Source organism: Mytilus trossulus, chromosome 12, assembly GCF_036588685.1.
Source record: "Mytilus trossulus isolate FHL-02 chromosome 12, PNRI_Mtr1.1.1.hap1, whole genome shotgun sequence".
NCBI classification, from domain to species: domain Eukaryota; kingdom Metazoa; phylum Mollusca; class Bivalvia; order Mytilida; family Mytilidae; genus Mytilus; species Mytilus trossulus.
The window spans coordinates 24,907,564-24,928,480 of NC_086384.1; the positions used below are offsets into that span (position 1 = coordinate 24,907,564).

At 30.8% G+C, this 20,917-nt stretch overlaps 1 protein-coding gene across 1 annotated transcript in view; it reads right to left on the minus strand.

Moving 5' to 3' along the window:
* Positions 1–20,917, minus strand: part of LOC134693461 (rho guanine nucleotide exchange factor 10-like protein) — a 52,941-nt gene that overhangs the window by 18,449 nt on the left and 13,575 nt on the right. The window contains exons 5-19 of the mRNA XM_063554293.1: positions 20,223–20,288; positions 17,408–17,640; positions 12,538–12,669; positions 12,027–12,104; positions 11,301–11,474; positions 10,738–10,854; positions 9,062–9,154; positions 8,335–8,547; positions 7,545–7,624; positions 6,846–6,994; positions 6,271–6,523; positions 5,234–5,319; positions 4,361–4,473; positions 3,581–3,843; positions 2,885–3,060 (exon numbers count right to left, since the gene is read on the minus strand). Of these exons, the coding sequence (XP_063410363.1) occupies positions 2,885–3,060; positions 3,581–3,843; positions 4,361–4,473; positions 5,234–5,319; positions 6,271–6,523; positions 6,846–6,994; positions 7,545–7,624; positions 8,335–8,547; positions 9,062–9,154; positions 10,738–10,854; positions 11,301–11,474; positions 12,027–12,104; positions 12,538–12,669; positions 17,408–17,640; positions 20,223–20,288 (2,226 nt within the window). The remainder of the gene's footprint in view (positions 1–2,884; positions 3,061–3,580; positions 3,844–4,360; positions 4,474–5,233; positions 5,320–6,270; positions 6,524–6,845; positions 6,995–7,544; positions 7,625–8,334; positions 8,548–9,061; positions 9,155–10,737; positions 10,855–11,300; positions 11,475–12,026; positions 12,105–12,537; positions 12,670–17,407; positions 17,641–20,222; positions 20,289–20,917) is intronic.

Here is a 20,917-nt window from a genome sequence, read left to right on the forward strand (position 1 = left end):
TCTATTGTATAATGTATCTGTTGACCCATACATACCTTGATCCCTGTCATAGATGACCAGTACTCCTTCGTCTGTTCCTATAAATACTCTCTCTATTGTATAATGTATCTATTGACCCATACATACCTTGATCCCTGTCATAAATGACCAGTACTCCTTCGTCTGTTCCTATAAATACTCTCTCTATTGTATAATGTATCTATTGACCCATACATACCTTGATCCCTGTCATAGATGACCAGTACCCCTTCGTCTGTTCCTATAAATACTCTCTCTATTGTATAATGTATCTATTGACCCATACATACCTTGATCCCTGTCATAAATGACCAGTACTCCTTCGTCTGTTCCTATAAATACTCTCTCTATTGTATAATGTATCTATTGACCCATACATACCTTGATCCCTGTCATAGATGACCAGTACTCCTTCGTCTGTTCCTATAAATACTCTATCTATTGTATAATGTATCTGTTGACCCCGACATACCTTGATCCCTGTCATAGATGACCAGTACCCCTTTGTCTGTTCCTATAAATACTCTCTCTATTGTATAATGTATCTGTTGAACCATACATACCTTGATCCCTGTCATAGATGACCAGTACTCCTTCGTCTGTTCCTATAAATACCCTCTCTATTGTATAATGTATCTATTGACCCATACATACCTTGATCCCTGTCATAAATGACCAGTACCCCTTCGTCTGTTCCTATAAATACTCTCTCTATTGTATAATGTATCTATTGACCCATACATACCTTGATCCCTGTCATAGATGACCAGTACTCCTTCGTCTGTTCCTATAAATACCCTCTCTATTGTATAATGTATCTGTTGACCCATACATACCTTGATCCCTGTCATAAATGACCAGTACTCCTTCGTCTGTTCCTATAAATACCCTCTCTATTGTATAATGTATCTATTGACCCATACATACCTTGATCCCTGTCATAGATGACCAGTACCCCTTCGTCTGTTCCTATAAATACTCTCTCTATTGTATAATGTATCTGTTGACCCATACATACCTTGATCCCTGTCATAAATGACCAGTACTCCTTCGTCTGTTCCTATAAATACTCTCTCTATTGTACTGTGGATTCATTAATATTCGTTGGATACCAATTTTCGTGGATTTCGTGGGTACAGAAGAACCACGAATTCAAATGTTCAACGAATAACAAATTTTCTAAGGGAATAAGTATAGACTTTGCCAAAACCACGAAATTAAATATCCACGAATATGTAAATTTTTATCAAACCACGAAAATTTGTACCCACGAAAATAAATGAATCCACAGTATAATGTATCTATTGACCCATACATACCTTGATCCCTGTCATAGATGACCAGTACCCCTTCGTCTGTTCCTATAAATACTCTCTCTATTGTATAATGTATCTGTTGACCCATACATACCTTGATCCCTGTCATAAATGACCAGTACCCCTTCGTCTGTTCCTATAAATACTCTCTCTATTGTATAATGTATCTATTGACCCCGACATACCTTGATCCCTGTCATAAATGACCAGTACCCCTTCGTCTGTTCCTATAAATACTCTCTCTATTGTATAATGTATCTATTGACCCATACATACCTTGATCCCTGTCATAAATGACCAGTACCCCTTCGTCTGTTCCTATAAATACTCTCTCTATTGTATAATGTATCTATTGACCCCGACATACCTTGATCCCTGTCATAAATGACCAGTACCCCTTCGTCTGTTCCTATAAATACTCTATCTATTGTATAATGTATCTATTGACCCATACATACCTTGATCCCTGTCATAAATGACCAGTACTCCTTTGTCTGTTCCTATAAATACTCTCTCTATTGTATAATGTATCTATTGACCCATACATACCTTGATCCCTGTCATAAATGACCAGTACCCCTTCGTCTGTTCCTATAAATACTCTCTCTATTGTATAATGTATCTATTGACCCATACATACCTTGATCCCTGTCATAAATGACCAGTACTCCTTCGTCTGTTCCTATAAATACTCTCTCTATTGTATAATGTATCTGTTGACCCATACATACCTTGATCCCTGTCATAAATGACCAGTACCCCTTCGTCTGTTCCTATAAATACTCTCTCTATTGTATAATGTATCTATTGACCCATACATACCTTGATCCCTGTCATAAATGACCAGTACCCCTTCGTCTGTTCCTATAAATACTCTATCTATTGTATAATGTATCTATTGACCCATACATACCTTGATCCCTGTCATAAATGACCAGTACCCCTTCGTCTGTTCCTATAAATACTCTATCTATTGTATAATGTATCTATTGACCCATACCTACCTTGATCCCTGTCATAAATGACCAGTACTCCTTCGTCTGTTCCTATAAATACTCTCTCTATTGTATAATGTATCTGTTGACCCATACATACCTTGATCCCTGTCATAAATGACCAGTACCCCTTCGTCTGTTCCTATAAATACTCTCTCTATTGTATAATGTATCTATTGACCCATACATACCTTGATCCCTGTCATAGATGACCAGTACCCCTTCGTCTGTTCCTATAAATACCCTCTCTATTGTATAATGTATCTATTGACCCATACATACCTTGATCCCTGTCATAAATGACCAGTACCCCTTCGTCTGTTCCTATAAATACTCTATCTATTGTATAATGTATCTATTGACCCATACATACCTTGATCCCTGTCATAGATGACCAGTACCCCTTCGTCTGTTCCTATAAATACTCTCTCTATTGTATAATGTATCTGTTGACCCATACATACCTTGATCCCTGTCATAAATGACCAGTACCCCTTCGTCTGTTCCTATAAATACCCTCTCTATTGTATAATGTATCTGTTGACCCATACATACCTTGATCCCTGTCATAAATGACCAGTACTCCTTCGTCTGTTCCTATAAATACTCTCTCTATTGTATAATGTATCTGTTGACCTATCCCATGGCAGTGAAACTTTTTCTTTGGAACACGATTCAGTTTTGTCTGATCTCGTAATCCTTGTTCATTGAACACACTAAATATTAACACTCTGAAACAAAACAAAACTATATTACTAGCAAATAGTCAATTTTTTTGGGAGAAACAATGTCAATTTTGTTTTTAAGCTTTATTCATCAGCTAAGTATCATGCGCCTAAGCGTTTATTGGGAATGTTAACTATGAAAACTTTTAACCTGATACAAAGAGGACAAGCAGAATAATGGATAGAAGGAATGTCAAAAGATGATATGAAAAGGAAATATAATGCCTTCTACTATTGACGTTGGGGGATAAAAATAAAATTGGTCAAGAAGGATAATAAAATCTTGAATTTTGAGCAAAGCAAAATAAATGATCATAAATTGTTGAATTTAAGTCTGAACCAAAATGCTTTACAATAGTGATCAAGTACCTGGCACAGCCTCATTTCAAGATCTCTTCTTTGTATGGTGACTGCCGTACATTTCACTTTTCCTTTTACCAAATAAAGCATTATATCAAGTTTTCCTTTCAATCTAGGTTTCCCTCATCAAATAAATAGATTTTAGCTCATAGTAAAAAGAACTTACTCTTTTTTGACTGTAGACATCCAAACAGTATCTTCCATGAAAGCATCACCACTCTCCTTCACAGCATAACCTGGAACTGTTTCCACGGCTACCACTTCCTCACTGCATGCTTGAAAGGATTCCACCAATGAGGGCCTTGTATTCTGTACTGACACTAGCGCCACCTGTGTTCTCAAATCTGTTGTCATAACAACCCATAAATGTTGTATGCCAATGTCTGAAGATCCATGTGAAGCTAGATACACAGGCACCGCACACTTCATCTAAAATCAGTTGAATTAAACATAAAAAATTTAGTTATGAATTGTTTACTAATAATTTTCTAATTAATTTGTCAAGAGATTGATAAAAAATAGGTTTAAAGATACATATGGCTAATATTTCAATTATGTAGATTGTTTTGCCTCTCTCTGGCCAAGTTATCTAAGTAGTTCATCAGATTGACAGTTTTCTTTAGGCACTCTTTGGCCACCTCCATCAATAAAAACGTTGCTGCAATGATATAGCTCAGAGAGATAAAAGTGGCATTAAACCCAAACAACAACTCAATCAATCTTCAAGACATTAACTTACAGTATTATGCATTGATCATAAGGATTGTTAAAATATTTTTTATATCAAATGTTAGTTACAAATATTTGAAACTGTGATTTATCTCATGGTGGGGGATTTGTGGGTGGTTTTTTTGTGGGGGGGGGGGGTAGAATTGTCTACTAGAATAAGAGACTTTTGACTTATTCAGAAATCTATTTTAGAGAATGTCTTAAATGTTGGACTTACCTTGGTAAAATATCTAGGCATATCTACAGGTAAATGTTTCATAAACAAAGCTGGTTGCATAGTTACATCTTCTCCAAGGCTTAATGATGTCCATGATGGGTTGTTGATAGGATCTGTCAAGCAAATATTTGGTAATTAAAAATCAATTTCATCAATTATAACTTGGTTCAATATTGTAAAAAATTACAAAATTGTGAGTCTGTTTTTTTATGTTGATAATATTTTATATTTCTAATGAAATTTCAACTACTTTTTTTGTCATTATTTTCTTAGTTCTAACCAAATTTTACTTAATATGGGATAAGGTCTAATGAAATTTTGCAGACTGTTCTCTAAGTGGACATTGAAAAAACTGGAAGTCACCAGTTGGCATTTGATTCTGTATGTTATATTTGTTTTCATTTATTGTTTTGCACATTGACCAGACCATTAGCTATCTATTTTAAATTCTATTACATTTGTCGTTCTGGTACTTTTATAGCCTGCTATGAGGTATGATTTTTGCTTATTGTTGAATGCTATACAGTGACCTATAGAAGCTTCTATCTACATAATTCGGTCTCAGTTGGAGATTTGTCTCTATTGGCAATCATATCAGATTTTTTAAATTTAATTTTGACATTATATCTTCAACCTGTTTTTTGATAAATGTAAAATATTAATGTTTTTGAAGTGTTTGGTATTAGGATCAATTTGCTGTTATATCATGTGTAAATTCTATTATATTCTATTATATTCTTTTTCTTTTGAATGTTCAGAAGTCTATTTATCAATAACTTTGAATCTTGAAACAAATGTATAATATTATAATACTATCACTTTCAGACAATAAGTCACTTGAAATGTGATATAAGTATTCTAATAATAATTTACCTAAAGCAAGCTTTGATAGTAAGAAATCTGTAGACCATTCTTGTTTCAGTTCTGGAGAAATAGTCTGGAATGTATGTCTTTCTTTCCTGTAAAATATATGTGAATTATATTGTACACCAATTGTGTGTCACTTGATATTACTTTGGATTCATTATTATTCCTGGCACACCAATGTTTGTGGATTTTGTGGGTAATGGTTAAGCACAAATTGAAATGTTGAAAGATTTTAAATAACATTTTTAAAACAACCTTTTGCCAAACAATAAAATTGAATTCCATGATAATACAAATATTCCACAATACATTAAAATAAATACTCATGAAAATAGATGAATCCACAGTATTTTCTTCATATACAACAAATTTTAAAGACACATCTACAGGCACCAATAAAATAAAAAAACAAATAATTTGAATGTAAAATTTGCTTTCCTGTTAACTTACATTGTCACTTTCATTTCCTATTCAAAAGTAAAAAAATGCACTTTTAATCTGGTGGAAGATGAATTGCATTTTATCATTAGTTGCCCAGAATCAAGTATTCAAAAACATTAACAATAAATATTGTAGTTTTCTTGCATAAGAGGAAAGCTTGAAAATACCTACCGATGGACAGATAGGCCTAAATATAGGCCTAAATATCTGGAGTTGATTTAACCAAAAAAATTACGACTAAGATTGATTGTAAGTCATAAATAAATCAGTATACTTAAGACCAATCTTAGTCGTAAGTTTTTTTAGTGAAATAGACTTGGGTATTTTAATAGCTGTACAAAGTATTAGACAGAGGTGTTTTACATGCAATACCCATCAGGTGTTCAGATTTTTTTTTAAGTAAAAAATAATGGAAACCTTGAGGAAAATCAATCATCTGTTTAAATGTCCAGGACTTTGTAGTTGAAGGTCCACCCAAGGAAAAAAATTGAAAGACCATGATCCTGCATAACTTTGAACCCCTGACCCTGTAACACATCATATTTTCTTTATTTTTGCATGCACTTCTTGTTCTGTCTGCATTCTATATAGTAATTACTTACTTGTTATTAGTAGCATTGGTATGTTCAACAACAACAGTACAACTATTGATAATCTGTAATTGTTGGTTTTTAACTTGTATTTTTCTCTGAAGATCACTGATAACTTCACAACACGTTTCTTCAGATAGATTATCATGGGCACATTTCAGTGTAGACACTAAGGATGATATCTGGCTTAATATATTATAATCATAAACCATATCATCAAGGTCAGTCTGAAGGTTCAGGGGATCAGATTCCTGGTAGATAGACTCTGAAAACATAGCAAATATGTAATTTATACAGGGTTATTATATTAAGAATATATAAATATAAGGTTAATATAATTTCATAAGTAATGAAAACACAACAAATGGTAAAGCATGATCACATAAAGTTTGATATTTTTTTTAAGAAAGCTCTGATTCCTAGTTTCTGTGAAAAAATCAAGAGGTAAAATAGTATACCATCACCTCAGAGAAGGCGTATAATAATATACAACCAAATTCCCTTGAAGAACTTGATTTTTAACAGTATTCATAAAGTTTAAATAAAAATAAAAAATTAAAGTCAAACATAAATATTTCCTTTCTTACCTTTTCTTGTATGTATACTTAGTATGCCCCCATTGGACTTAACAGAACAGGACATTTCAGGAGATATAGCGTTATCCTTTAGTTCCAGTTCTGATATAGGTAAAGCCCATTTAGATCTTATCCTATCCACTGGTCTTCCATCCTGTTCCCTTTAAAAAAAACAAGTAACAATAATTACTAATGACCTGAATATCATAATTAAGAACAAAACAAAACAAAACAAAAAATAACCATTGATCCAGCAATTGTCAAGTATTTCTTTGTTCCTTGTTACCAATGCATCAAAATTTGCCAAAGCAGGACATAGCTACTTGATTCCCTAATCTAGACTGTTAAATTCTTAAAATAAAATTTAATATCAATAACTTTTTCAAACTTTTATGCAATTTCTTTAACTTTATCGAGAGCAAAATTTCTGAAATTTTTTCAGTTTTCTGTATTTTCTGCTGAACCTTTTTTATTTTTATTACTGATTCAAATTAAATCTGATATGTGTTATTTTCAAGGGTGAAAAATTTAGCAATTTTCATTGTATAAGGTATTTGAAATATTTTAGATGTTACAATACCTTTGCATGTACACTTATAAATTGGTGGAATTTGTCTTTGCCATTTTGTTCTATCTGGGAAAATAAGCGAAAATTTACACCCCGCGAAAATAAGCCGCTATAACTATAAGGTAGTTTCAAAACCAACACACCTGGTTGTAACAGTGGTACAGATAAGATAAGCATCCGTAAGGAAAAGTCTTCTGACCTTTGTTCTATTGTTCCCCGTTTCCTATAAATAAAAGTTGATACATTCAGTTTTCAAATTATATAATTAGATGAGGAATATTTTGAATAGATGAAGCCAAATCTATATCATTTTGATGAAATACCACACTTGGCATTTCATGGACTATAAAGCTCAAAACTGGAGTCTGAAGGAATGTCAGATCAATTAATATTAATATGCAAAACCTAGAGTAAAGATTGTAGTTGTTTGTCAGTTATCACTTTCCAAAACATGTATATACACAATCATGGCAGCTTATAACAGGGTTGCCACTCTTTATCTAACATGAAATTCCACATTTTTTTCTAAGATTATCAGTAGTATTCAAGGATATTTAGTTCTTGAAATTGTACTTGATAAATTACATTGCAAAACATTTCAAGACCATACATTTCAATTATGCATAATCGGGATCAGAATTCACCACTATTGAATCGCCCTATATGTATTGTCCTACAGAATTCGCTCACGAGTACTTGTTTAAAATATGGGTTCCAATTTGGACAGTTTTTTCAAATAGTTTTCAAATTTCTAGTAATTCAACTTTTTAAAGGATTTACCCTGAATTTGTTTGTTTTTTCTCGTTTTCCTGCTTCGCAAATAAAATTCCAAGATTTGTCCCATTTTCCATGTAAACCTAAGGAGCTTACTAAGTTTAATCCCTTGAAGGAACTTACTAGGTAGATCTCTGTATTTTAAATCACATTACTTACACAGATCTGATCTAAGTCATCTTGTCTCAATAATCTTAGTGTTGGTCTGAGGTTCTTGATGTTCAGTTCTTTCATCACCTTCTTTGCCTGAAGCTTCTGTTCTGCCAGACGTTTTGACTCGTTCAACTTGTGTGCCACATTTTCAAGGTCAGTCAGTGCTGTCTGTAATGAGGACCTGTCATGGTGTTGATGTGGAGTATACTTCAGTAAATCCTACAACAAATATATAACTGTGAATAATATGTAATTTTGAAGCAACATTTAATTACAGATGTTCATATATAATAAGTCCTCTTTGACAACAAAATAAAAAAAAAAAAAAAAAAAAAACCTGAGGAAAAGGTACAAACTCCAAAAAGAGCATGACTTAGTACATTGTCAGGATAAGTGTCTCCAGCTAAGCATGCACCACTTGTCAGCCCTAATCCACACTCAGGCAAATCGTCAAAATTAAGAAAAGGAAACAAACTGGTGAATTTACTGATAAGACAAACAATCATTAATATAACTTTAATCAATAGGAATAAGCTTCTAAACAATGGCAGCCATATTCTTAAATTATTGTCTGCAAATTATAAAGCAGTCTTATATAGAGGGTGTTATTTTTCTTTAAAAAATCCTATATATCTTTTACATAAGTCTGGTAAATTTCAGTGATCTCATTTTTATTTTTATTTATTTTGCTCCAGCTATATGTATATCACAATGCTATGCATAAAGTAACAACCTGCATCATTGTGATGAATTGTGGGAATCTTTGTACTGGTTTGACCAATAACCCAAATAGTGGTAGTCTATCTGGACTCTTCATTGCTTTTTCCTACAAAACAACATGAAAGTTAGTAAATATATACATACATATATGTAAACATAAATTACTGTTAACCAATTTATTTTTGCCAATACTGAATTTTCAACCCTTTCAAGCCCACTTCCAGGTGATTAACTTTTGCAGTTTTCAAATTAATTGGATGAAGTTAAATAGAAATAATCAAAGTTTTACATATTCACACTGATTTATACTTGGTAATTTGGATTATTTTTCTACTATGGAAGGTAAATATAATATTATTACTCCCGAAAAATATTTGGTTTACTGTAAACAGACAAAAAACATCAGACTTCAAGCATCTGCTCAAAGATTTAAAAATGTTCTAACCTTTCAAATCTGATATACCAAATTCAACAAAAATTAACTTCAAAATCATAAAGAATGAATGAGGCAGCATATCATTTATCACTACAAACTTTCATCATTTAATACTTTTTGTTCAAAACTAAACTAAATATCAATTGATTATATAATTACTATAAAATGAACCTTATGAAGAAACTAAACATTTCACATAACAATTACCACACAAGTAAAATAAAAACAATAATAATTTTTAATTGGACGATTATTTGGAAACAGTTGTATCAAGGCAGGATGTTTTAACAAAAATGGTTTCAATTTTGTGTAGTATAAGTAAAATTTAGTTTAGAAAACTTGATTTATTTATTTGGTTGTAATTGGGTTTTCAATAACTGGTACTATGAATAGCCAACCATTTTAAAAGAAATGCTATTGTTATTCATGTGTGTGTGTGCAATGAAAAGAGCATTTGAATGAGTGATGTTATATGTTATCCACTGCAAATGAACACACCAAAAGATATTATAGTGTAAACACAATTTGAGGAAACCAATTCTGAAAAGATTATACTAGCCAATGAATGTATTTCTTGAATATTTAAGAACTAAAACTAACTAATAGTAGGATCCTAGCAATTAAAGACTGTGAATAGTAAGTTAAATACAAGTGAAAAATACCTGCATATACTGTGGAAAAAAGATACAAAAATATTAAGGGATTTATTAAAATTCAAATGAAACATTTCTGTTTTGAACTCAAGTTGTTTTTTTATTAGTACTCAAAATATAGATACACTTTTTTATAAAATGTTCTAAAAATATTGACAAAATGCAAGGTCCATTCAAGAACATTTTCTTTATGAAGGGGACTGTAACAGAATAAAATGTAAATTCATAATGTAAACTTTAAACACTTTCAATTTTTTTATTTTTTTTATATAAACATGATAAAGCACTTTAAAGTATTGTAACAAATATAAATAAAGGCAACGAAATTCACATTATAGAATAAGAAATTAGGATCAAGACTTTTATTTCCATATGAGGTGGAAAGGAATTGCAGGGGACAACTCAAAACACGGTTTTATCTATTTAATATAACAGAAGTTCACTAAAATGACTGAGCAATGTTGACTGATCTCTATTGTAAAAAATATGGTGTTCCATTATTCAATGCAAGATTGAGGTATAATTTGATAAAGGATATTTTTGAAAAAATCAGGTATCTTCTAGTAACTAAAATGTTGATTTCTAACTAAATAAACTTACAGTAAGAAAGTTTGCCAATGCAGGCTTGGTATTCTGTAATGATTTTAGTTCTTCCATAGCGCTAGAGAAGTTATTGACATAGCCACTGTATAACTCTATCACCATCTCTCTGGAAAACTACAATAGCCAAAAGCATTTGATTATTGATATAGCTATCTTAAAATTATATTACCAGCTCTCTGAAAAACTATAATAACCAATAATAGTGAATTATTTTTTTGTCATATTCTTATATTAAAAATCAAATGTATATAGAGGAGAATTCTCTCTCTCCCTTTTAAGGAGGGTAGTTTTCCTAACCTAATAATGACTTCATGGTTCAGCAAGCAAACAAGCTAATAAACCAAAGATATAACCTATACCTACATACTCAATGCAATCTGTTGTAAGGGAAACCTATTTGTCTTTCCAATTTTTGTTTTGCCTAGTCAGCTTGTAATATGTGTCTACATGAATTCAGGGTCAAACATCTTGGTAGAAATGGCAAATTTGCAATGGAAATGTATAACTGCTGAGCTAACGTTTAAAACAAGCAACTTATTGATATTTGAAGTTTCACTTACAAATCCAATGAAACAAGTTCCAATTTCTTCTTCCTTGTCCCAATTTTTGACCTTATCAGCTAACTCAATCTGGAACATTTTATGGATATCTAAGATCTGTTCTGCTTTGCTTAGTATGACATCTACAATACTACCTTGTAACCCATATGTAGTTAGAAGAGGCTCCTTGTATTCCTACAAAATCAATTGAAAACCTTTAATTTAAATTATGATTATGATGGAGGCTAGCTAGTAACGTTCAAATTAATTTTTTTTTTAGATATCATATCTCCCAAAAGGTCTAAGACCTCAACTAATAATGTAAATTCAGAAATCAGGCAGTGTTTTTATGAATGGGAATAATGAGACTGGGTGAGTATCACAAAAATAAGAACTTGCATTATGATAAATTATACATAGATCGGTATGCAAATTTGGAAGAAATTATAATAATTGAGTTCGCATTTCTGTACTTTTTAAAAATCACAAAAATAAATGCCTGCAATAAATTCTAAATTAACAGAAGTTTTAAAAATATAAAAATAAAAATCTTTTTTATTTATCAGAAATACTTTTAAAATTCTGGAAAACAACTATTTTGCAATTTTATACATTTTTTTTTTGTGGTCATTGCTACGATGGGTAAAACTAATGTGTCTGATGAAATTATTCCAAAATGGAGAAAAAATAAATCAAGATGAAGGAATAAAAGAATAATTTTGCCATTATAAATGACATTTTTCCTACCTCAGAGAGTCTCCTTAGTGTATCTATGAAAGATTTTTCACTATCTATCAGAGACTGTATGGCAAATCTTCTTTTCATCTACAATAAATAAAACATTGGATGTGTATATATATATGAAAGAAATGACCTGCTTTGAATAAATCTATAAACAAAAGTTACATTATCAAAACCAATTTAAAAATATGTGTAGGTCAGGGTGACCAAAATGTTCAAAAATAGAGTTTGGCAAGGAAATTAATTTAATAACATAGTATCAGTGATACATTAAGAATGGACACTCTCCAACATTGAAGACAAAAATGGATTCACGACAAAAGAATTCTTTTTTGTTTTTCTTGTTTTACTGATCATTTTTCCTTTTAAAATTCCTCTCTTTCTTCACACTTTTTGCCAAAAAACACAAAAAAAAGGTACCATTAAAAAAAACAATAATTTAAGGGCAATCACTTCTTTACGGTCTTCTAATAAATTAAGCAAAATTTGACTTATTTGTAGATGAAATAAACCATACCTGATGATTTTCCATACTCTCCGGAGCAGGTGGAAGACAAGGAGGTGGATGCTTCTCTAGGTTGACCTTTACTGGTAGTATCTGACTTATTCTGCCACTAGAAGATGCAGATTCTTCTTTCTTCTTTACTTTCTGTCAATTATATAAAACAAAACAATTGTATAATAATTCAGTTTGTATTAGTAATGATGCTGTCATTTAGGTTTAACATCTTGGGCGTTTTGTGGTACTCAGGTTTCTGTTTCAAGATATGAAATATCAAAGATTTTATTGCAACTTAATTAAGAGTGAATAATGAACCCACATCACTCATTTGTCATAGTTTTATTCAATTGTACAAAATTAAAAAAACAACACTACCAAATACTGTAAAATGGTATTTTTATTACAAAAGCAAAGTGTTTTGAAGTGTTTTATTCTCACACTTTTCTTCCTTTCATAACAGAATGTACCTCAGCATGCTCAGGGAAAAATCACACATTTATCAAATTCGTATAATTAACAATGCAAAAATAAACCAGTAGGTAAAATATCCCACTTTAATTCACATAAAATGCGTGGATCAAGTAGCAGTGCAAGTGTTCAAGTAAAAATAATACATTCTCTGAATGACAAATATGGTACTCTTAGAATGCTAACACAAGAACTAAAACCTCAAATAACGATTGTGCAAGGTTTTTAATAAATTTTTTAAAAGGGAGGGGGGGATGAAGTAGTTGAACTCTTCAAACAGGATTTTTGATAAGCAATGATAAAAATAAGGAACTAAAATTTACTGAAAGGGTCCTTAGGATTTTTTTTTATACGAAGATGTGTAATGGGTGTGCTGTGAGGAAACTGTGTACTGAACTATGGGTATTAGCTCTGAGGAAACTGGATACTGGGTCCAAAAAGGAAATCTGAGATGTTTCAGTGGTAAGCTGTGTAGTTTCTGGGTATAAACCAGGGCCAAAAAGGCAATCTGTGTCATGTGTAAGCTGTTAGGGTACTGGGAACCTGGACCAAGGGAAATCTGATGTATACCGGTAACTGAGGAGTGTCATGGGTATGCTGTGGGGGTACTGAACTCACCATCCTTAGAGTTTCCTCCGTATGATAAATAAGATTAGCTAAATGTTCCAGATAATCATCCGGGTTGTGTGAAAATGATCTCACTAATTCCCAATTTAATTGAAGATCCTAAATTATAAGGGAATACATGATGTTAAACTGCTAGTACCATTCCTAAATTTAGTTTGAAGACATACCAGTATTTTTTTAATATAAGTGCACAATGCTTTTAAAATTTAATACCAATTTATGTGTACACCAAATAAAAACTTGCATACAGGCTAAATGTAAGCAGAATTTATAAACATCCTGAATCAAAGATCTGAACCATACAACTACACATAATAAGCTTGAATCAGCTGATCAACGGTAGCTATTAAGTGCATATATTAAAGATGAATATCATCAAGAATTGTCTATTTTATATCAAATATTGTTAATAATCTTACCTCTTGAAGATAAAAACCAAAATTAAATCATATCTACTTCAAAAAAACTTCAATCAAGGAAATATTCAATTTGTTGTAGTTATTCAAAATTTCAAATCACTGGCTTGCTGTTATCCAATATTTCAAGCTTTATATACAAGTATGAAAAAGAGGCTCCCGAGAGTCTGAATCGCTTACCTGGCAAAAGTTTGATTTTGATATTTATTTTATTATTATTTCAATTAGTTATGAGCTAGTAAAGATAGATGTCACTGGGGTATACATCAATCAGAGACAACAACACAAACAAACAACAATAAAGATCAATTTTTAATAAGGCTTGTGTCATCACAAAATTAGACCTAAGAGGTAACCCTGACAATGTCATTACTTTCAAATTCTATAAAATTTATGTAATATCTGTAAAACATAAGAATGTTTACAGAGCATAAAAAATATTTTATCAATAGGAGCAGTGTGTTTAATTCAGCAATTATGAAATCATCTGCATACAAGAATTTATATATCCAACTGAATCTCATATCAATAAATTGAGCTACGATTGTCCTTTTAGGGCTTAGTCTGCTCTGATCAGGTCATTTACAAGGGAACTAACTCAATGTTAATGTTAGCAGGGAACAGTCCAGCTTTCTTTGATAATATATTCAATAGTCAATAAACAAAGTAGTTGAATGTCCATTATTCTATATTTTATAAATATTCACAATTAGATGTATTTTATATATTTACATTCCATGTTAGAGTTGAATTGAATGATTCAGTCACCATCTTTATCTCAAAAAAACTTCCAATCAAAAGAGTTCATATACTAATCCATGTTTCTTTATAGAATAACAATTTTCTATTTTTTTTCTTTTTCTCAAAACCTAAAAGCATTACCCTTTTAAAACAATGACATATTTAATATTACTAGCTTAGCAACCTAACCAATCAAAGTACACAGTCCCCCCAAAGGGGAGGCGTCTCCAGAGATACTTTTAATTTTAATAAGACTGCTATTGAAAAGAATAGATTTTGTAAGAAAATAAAACACCCATTATATACATTGAATCACATTTACAATAGAAAATGGCATATAAACAATAGCATATAAGTGCCATTTATAAACATGTGACAAAGTTGTTATAATTCACAACTGGAGATTGAATAATTTTCAGCAGGGGTTTGAACCTCATGACTAATTGTCTGATAGGGAGAATTTACAGGAAAGAGAATTGTGCCTCCCCCAAAAAAAATGATAAGAGAACAAGAATGTATCCATAGTACACGGCTGCCCCACTCGCATTATCATTTTCTATGTTCAGTGGACCGTGAAATTGGGGTCAAAACTTTAATTTGGAATTAAAATAATTAGAAATATCATATCATGGGGAACATGTGTACAAAGTTTCAAGTTGATTGGACTTCAACTTCATCAAAAACTACCTTGACCAAAAACTTTAACCTGAATTTCACACTATCATTTTCTAGGTTCAGTGAACCATAAAATTGGGGTCAAAACTATAATTTGGCATTAAAATTAAAAAGATCATATCATGGGGAACATGTGTACTAAGTTTCAAGTTGATTGGACTTCAACTTCATCAAAAACTACCTTGAACTTTAACCTGAAGCGAACGGACGCACAGACGGACAAACGACCGAACAAACGAACGAACGGAGGCACAGACCAGAAAACATAATGCCCCTCTCCTATGGTAGGTGGGGCATAAAAATGAATAAAATATATAAAGAATAAAGAATAATGGAATACAAAAGTGTAAAATAAAATTACAAGTAAAGTAAAGGTATTTAGTAGTATTAGTAAAATCAAATATTACAGAAATAACACATAATTATATACAATATAGATAAACCATTTAACATACAGAAAAGTTTAATAGTAAAATCATTTTTAAAAGAATTTTACAAAAGATTTATTTAAAAAAATACTGTAAACTGCTCTAAATATTAAAACACACAAAAAATAGACCCATTTCAAGACCCTCAAAACTAAATCGTTTTTTTCAATTTTTTGACAGATAATCAAATTTTTCATTCAATTTTTTAAAGGTGATAATAACAATGTCACAAGTATACTATAATCCCTAATCCAGAATTATTTAGAAACGAATGCCTAATTAAGACATTCTTGATACAAGTAGTATTTGTATCAAGTTGACACTCAGTTTTGACATATATATTTACCTAAATAATCACTATAATTAAGCATTATACATTTTTAGAGAACATATAGATTTATTCAACATGTAGTCATATGAAAATTATTGCCCATGGAAAATACAACAATATTTAAGTTATGATATATGGTTTTAATTTTAACTGTGTCACAACTTCATATTTAGACAACTATTTCTTTCTTTATTTTCTTTATTTTCATTTCTTATTTATTTTATTCTGAAAATGTATAAAATATTCCCTACTGGACGTTAAGAACCAACTATCAGTCAATCTTTATTAATTTGTTTTTTGCTATTATTTCTATTTGGACCACTGTTTTTGTTTATAATCTATATGCCATGTTTACTGGTCATACAAAACTTTACTTATAACTATACCTCCTCTATTGTCCAAATCTTCCTAAAGTTAGCACTTATTCTCCCTGAATTTTGAGTCAACAAAGTCATTTTCTTTCGCATGGAGACAAATTTCTTGATAAATTAAAATTAACACACGATTCAATTACGCTTATCATTCACTATAGGGAGGGATAATCTTAGTGTATTCGACACTTTTAGAAAATTGACGACTTCCTGATTAGAAGTTAATTCTTAAAAGATACTTATACAATATTCGTGTCATATCTATATATACCAAGCATACAGCTTTTCAGGATTTTAATTTTTTTACTGTCAAATAAAGGAAATTATTATCTAAAATCCGATTTAGCATCTGATGTACTTGAAAAATTATGTCATGCATCAACATCATCTGTTATAAACCAATGAAACTGCATGTTGATACTTTACACACAAATAGTTACTAATTATAGAGGTCTATAAAATCCTAATAATTATGACGTGTTGAAAGGCTATATCCAAGATCCTTTGCTTTTGGAGAGTATGAAACAAATTTTCAAACCAAAGTTTATATATACTATTTGTTTACTATTACTTTTTCATTTTTTCTGGACATATTTTCCTCAAAAAAACAAACAAAAGGTTAGAATTTGTGTACATGCAAATATTTCTAGCCTTCAGTGAAGACTTCATGGCATAATTTTGTCTCAAAGTTGAGAAGAAAACTCTTTGAAAGTCCAACTGAAAAATTGGCTTAAGACTTTATAGGATAGTATATGATAATCTTTAGGAATGACATTAACTGATGAAATTATATCATAATAATCTTGTCGTTCTTTTATATAAATATACCTCAGGAGTTAATTTTGCCAGTTCTTTTGGCGTAGGTGGTAATGGCTTGTCAAATATGGCATCTTCTGGTCCAGGAGCATTCTCAAAGTCTGTATCACTCCCAGAACTTTCAAATTCAGAACTATTCCAGCCGACATCTTCACTCGCTCTACTATGAACATCTTCGTATGGATTTTCCTGGCTACGTATTGTGGCTGAACTACGCATACTGGAGGTGATGTTACCTTCATAGGCTAAAAAATACAGAAAAATTATCATAGTCAATTGTTTCTTTTGAAGAAAAAACTAAAACCAAAATATCAGGAAAATAAAATTGAAACATAAAATTAATTTCTAAAGGTTGCAATATGATCCAAGCCTTGGTCTTTGTTTCTGTTTCTTAGAATAATATCAATCCTTGTGTAATGTTCACATGTCCAAAGCTATCATAATAAAAAATATATATATATATCTTTATCATATTTCCAGTATTTTTCAACTCGACTAAAATTTCAGCAACCCTGAGTGATTAGCAAAAAATTTCAAAAATCCTATCATTGCTGCTCTGATATATATCATCAAAATAATTTTTATAAAAAGACGTAGATATGCTTTCATTTACTAATCATTGGAAGGTTTAATTGTTATTGGACTGAATATTAACCCTATACCAATTATTAAGCAGCAGTTTCCTCTTTATGTCATCAATAAAATTTAGTTTGTTGTCCCTTCATGACTATTTATATCATGTATATATATATCATGTGAACATAATTAAGAACTTGAAACCTGTGCGGTCATTTTTCTGGCCAATGACTCTAACTTTACACTCAAGATGAACAAGTTCATCGACACATAATTTAAATGATAACTTGTACTGTAATTCTTGTTATTATTATTATACTGTGTTGTTTTTGATATAAATAAAATGTAATATTGAGTATCATAGCAATAGGCTATATTTAGTAGGAATATTAACCATATCAAAATACACCATTTGGAAATATTTTTTTTATCCATTTCATCAGCATATGATCATAAATTTATTAATGTTGCTTTTGACAATGTTAAATGCCAGGGGCGGGTCCAGGTAAGGGCGTAATGGGCGTACGCCCCCCTTTAAAAAACAAAATTAAAAAAAAATATCGTTATAATCTGCTAGTATTGTATTGAATAATGGTAATTTATCATATTTATTAATTAAACACATACTCTGATTTCTTTTTATACTGATGATTCCCCAATCTGATGGGTCATCATCAACCGTAAAATTTCGTTTCTCGGAGTCCGGCGTGTTCGACTATGCGATTAGTATCCATTGTTGTTGATGTGATAAAGAATTTCGCCAAAGATGTCGATGTCCAACATAAAACGTCAAAAGACCTTAAAATCGTATCAAGGTGTCTTGGACACCTTTTTTAAACATCCAAATAATCATTTTAAGCCAAAAAAAGGTCCAAAATTTTTTTTTCGCCTCGCTTCATTCGGCGAAATATTTTATTCTACGCCACCCTTTTCAAATATCCTGGACACGCCCATGGATGCAGGAAGCCATTCAAACTAACCTTCAGGCTTGTCTCATATGTATATATATATGGCATTTTTTAAATATACAAAAAGCAAGTATCTTTGAATAAAACATTGTTTTTCTTTAGGGACAATCCATTCACATAGACTATATACATTTGATACAGGTACTCACTAAACTAAAGCAATCAAGGTTTCTATTAGTTTTCTGAGATTCATTATACATGTTATAGCAGCAGAACACTATTTTTAAAGACTTATAATAATACTGAAGCTGTATAATTTATTGATGCTGTTATTTTTTGTTCTTTTTATGAATTGATTTGTATTTATAGTGATTTTCTCTAAATGTTGAAAATTTGTTTCACATGATAGTCATGATAGTGTCAGTGACCATGTTCTGGACACGTACATAAGACACTTTTCCAAATAAACTGTCCACATTCAATAGATTCAAAATAGAATTGTTACATTATATAGATAGTATTGATAGTATGAATATGATACATTTATATAAGTTTTTTAACTTGAATATTTATCAAATATTACCTGTTGTTTAAAAATTCATCCAAAATATTCCTGGCATCTTTTAATAAATAGCTTTGGCTGATTGTTTTATTTTTATCTAGATCCTCAACCTTGTTATGACAAGAACTTACACAGTACAAAGTTACTAAAAGTGTTATACTATTTGGCAACATAGTCATCTAATTTGTCATGCTATGTATATTTTACTGAAAGATCACATCAGCCTGATTAAAATTATCTATTACCCTGGTGGTTGATTAAATCAATCTTAATTAGTGATTAATATAACTTACTATTTACATATTTTAAGGCAATATCAAATATAGATATCAAATAACCTACAAGAATATTTAACTTTTGTTATTCATATTTTCAAAACATTTATACATTTTTACTAAAGAGTGACATACATGACATAGTTCAAAATATACACAGATTTTAAACTCAATTTTGTGGTAATTTGCCCCAGTTGAAATGGGATAATTACATTGTTAAAACAGATATTTGCTTTTTATGTTAAATTTTCCAGAGTAAAAGCATCAATTGAAAGATCATGTATTGCTCTCAGTGGCTGTGGTAAAGGTACACGTAACACAGGAATACATAAGACCATATATATCTATTTTGACAACAGAGGGAATCTTTGTTAAACTCAAAGAGTAAAACTTGACTTGCAATTTGATTCATTGGACAGAGTTAAATGAAACATGGTACAGTCAAAAAGGGAGATAACTAGTTACTTTTACAACTTATCAAAGAATAGTATCTTATCTATACCTACCATTTGAATAGACTCCAGATGATATCAGTATAGGTAATGCTGGAACTCTCTGTGCATCCTGTATGTCTGCAACAGAAATTAACTCAAATCCTAAGTATACACTCATTGTTCACTCATATAACTTAGTATAACTCATATTAAGTGTGTTCAATTTTCATTCTAAAAAATTAACAGATTCTTTAAATTATCATTTACTTTGAAGCTGCGTAAAGACTAGCTGAAATAAACGGTAAATCCATTCTTTTCATCTGTAACTACCAAAATGAGAATTCTGTTTTAAATTTTCTTCATAATACATGTAACCGTGGTAACATTTTGAATTTGGATGTTGATCAAACAATAATTTCAATAGAAAAGAACATGTCAGGAACTCAGTTTCAGACCAGATGTTGTTTTAAAACTATATTATTTCCTTATTTTGAATTCTTTTTTTTTCCTCATGAATAATAACTTCATATGATATAATAACTCTTCCTATGCAGTTAGTCAAAACAGTTTCATGTTTTATAAAAACTTCTAGAATGTCTTCTCCTAATTAAGGTATAAACATATTCCATTATTTTGTGCTTATTAGGATGCCAAAAATAAAACACATTTCTTAATGAACTCTTGGACGACAGATTATCAGTAAGTGTTAAACATCTTAAATCAATTATAACTGTTACACAATTAGCAGGAAGAATTTGTTGACAAAA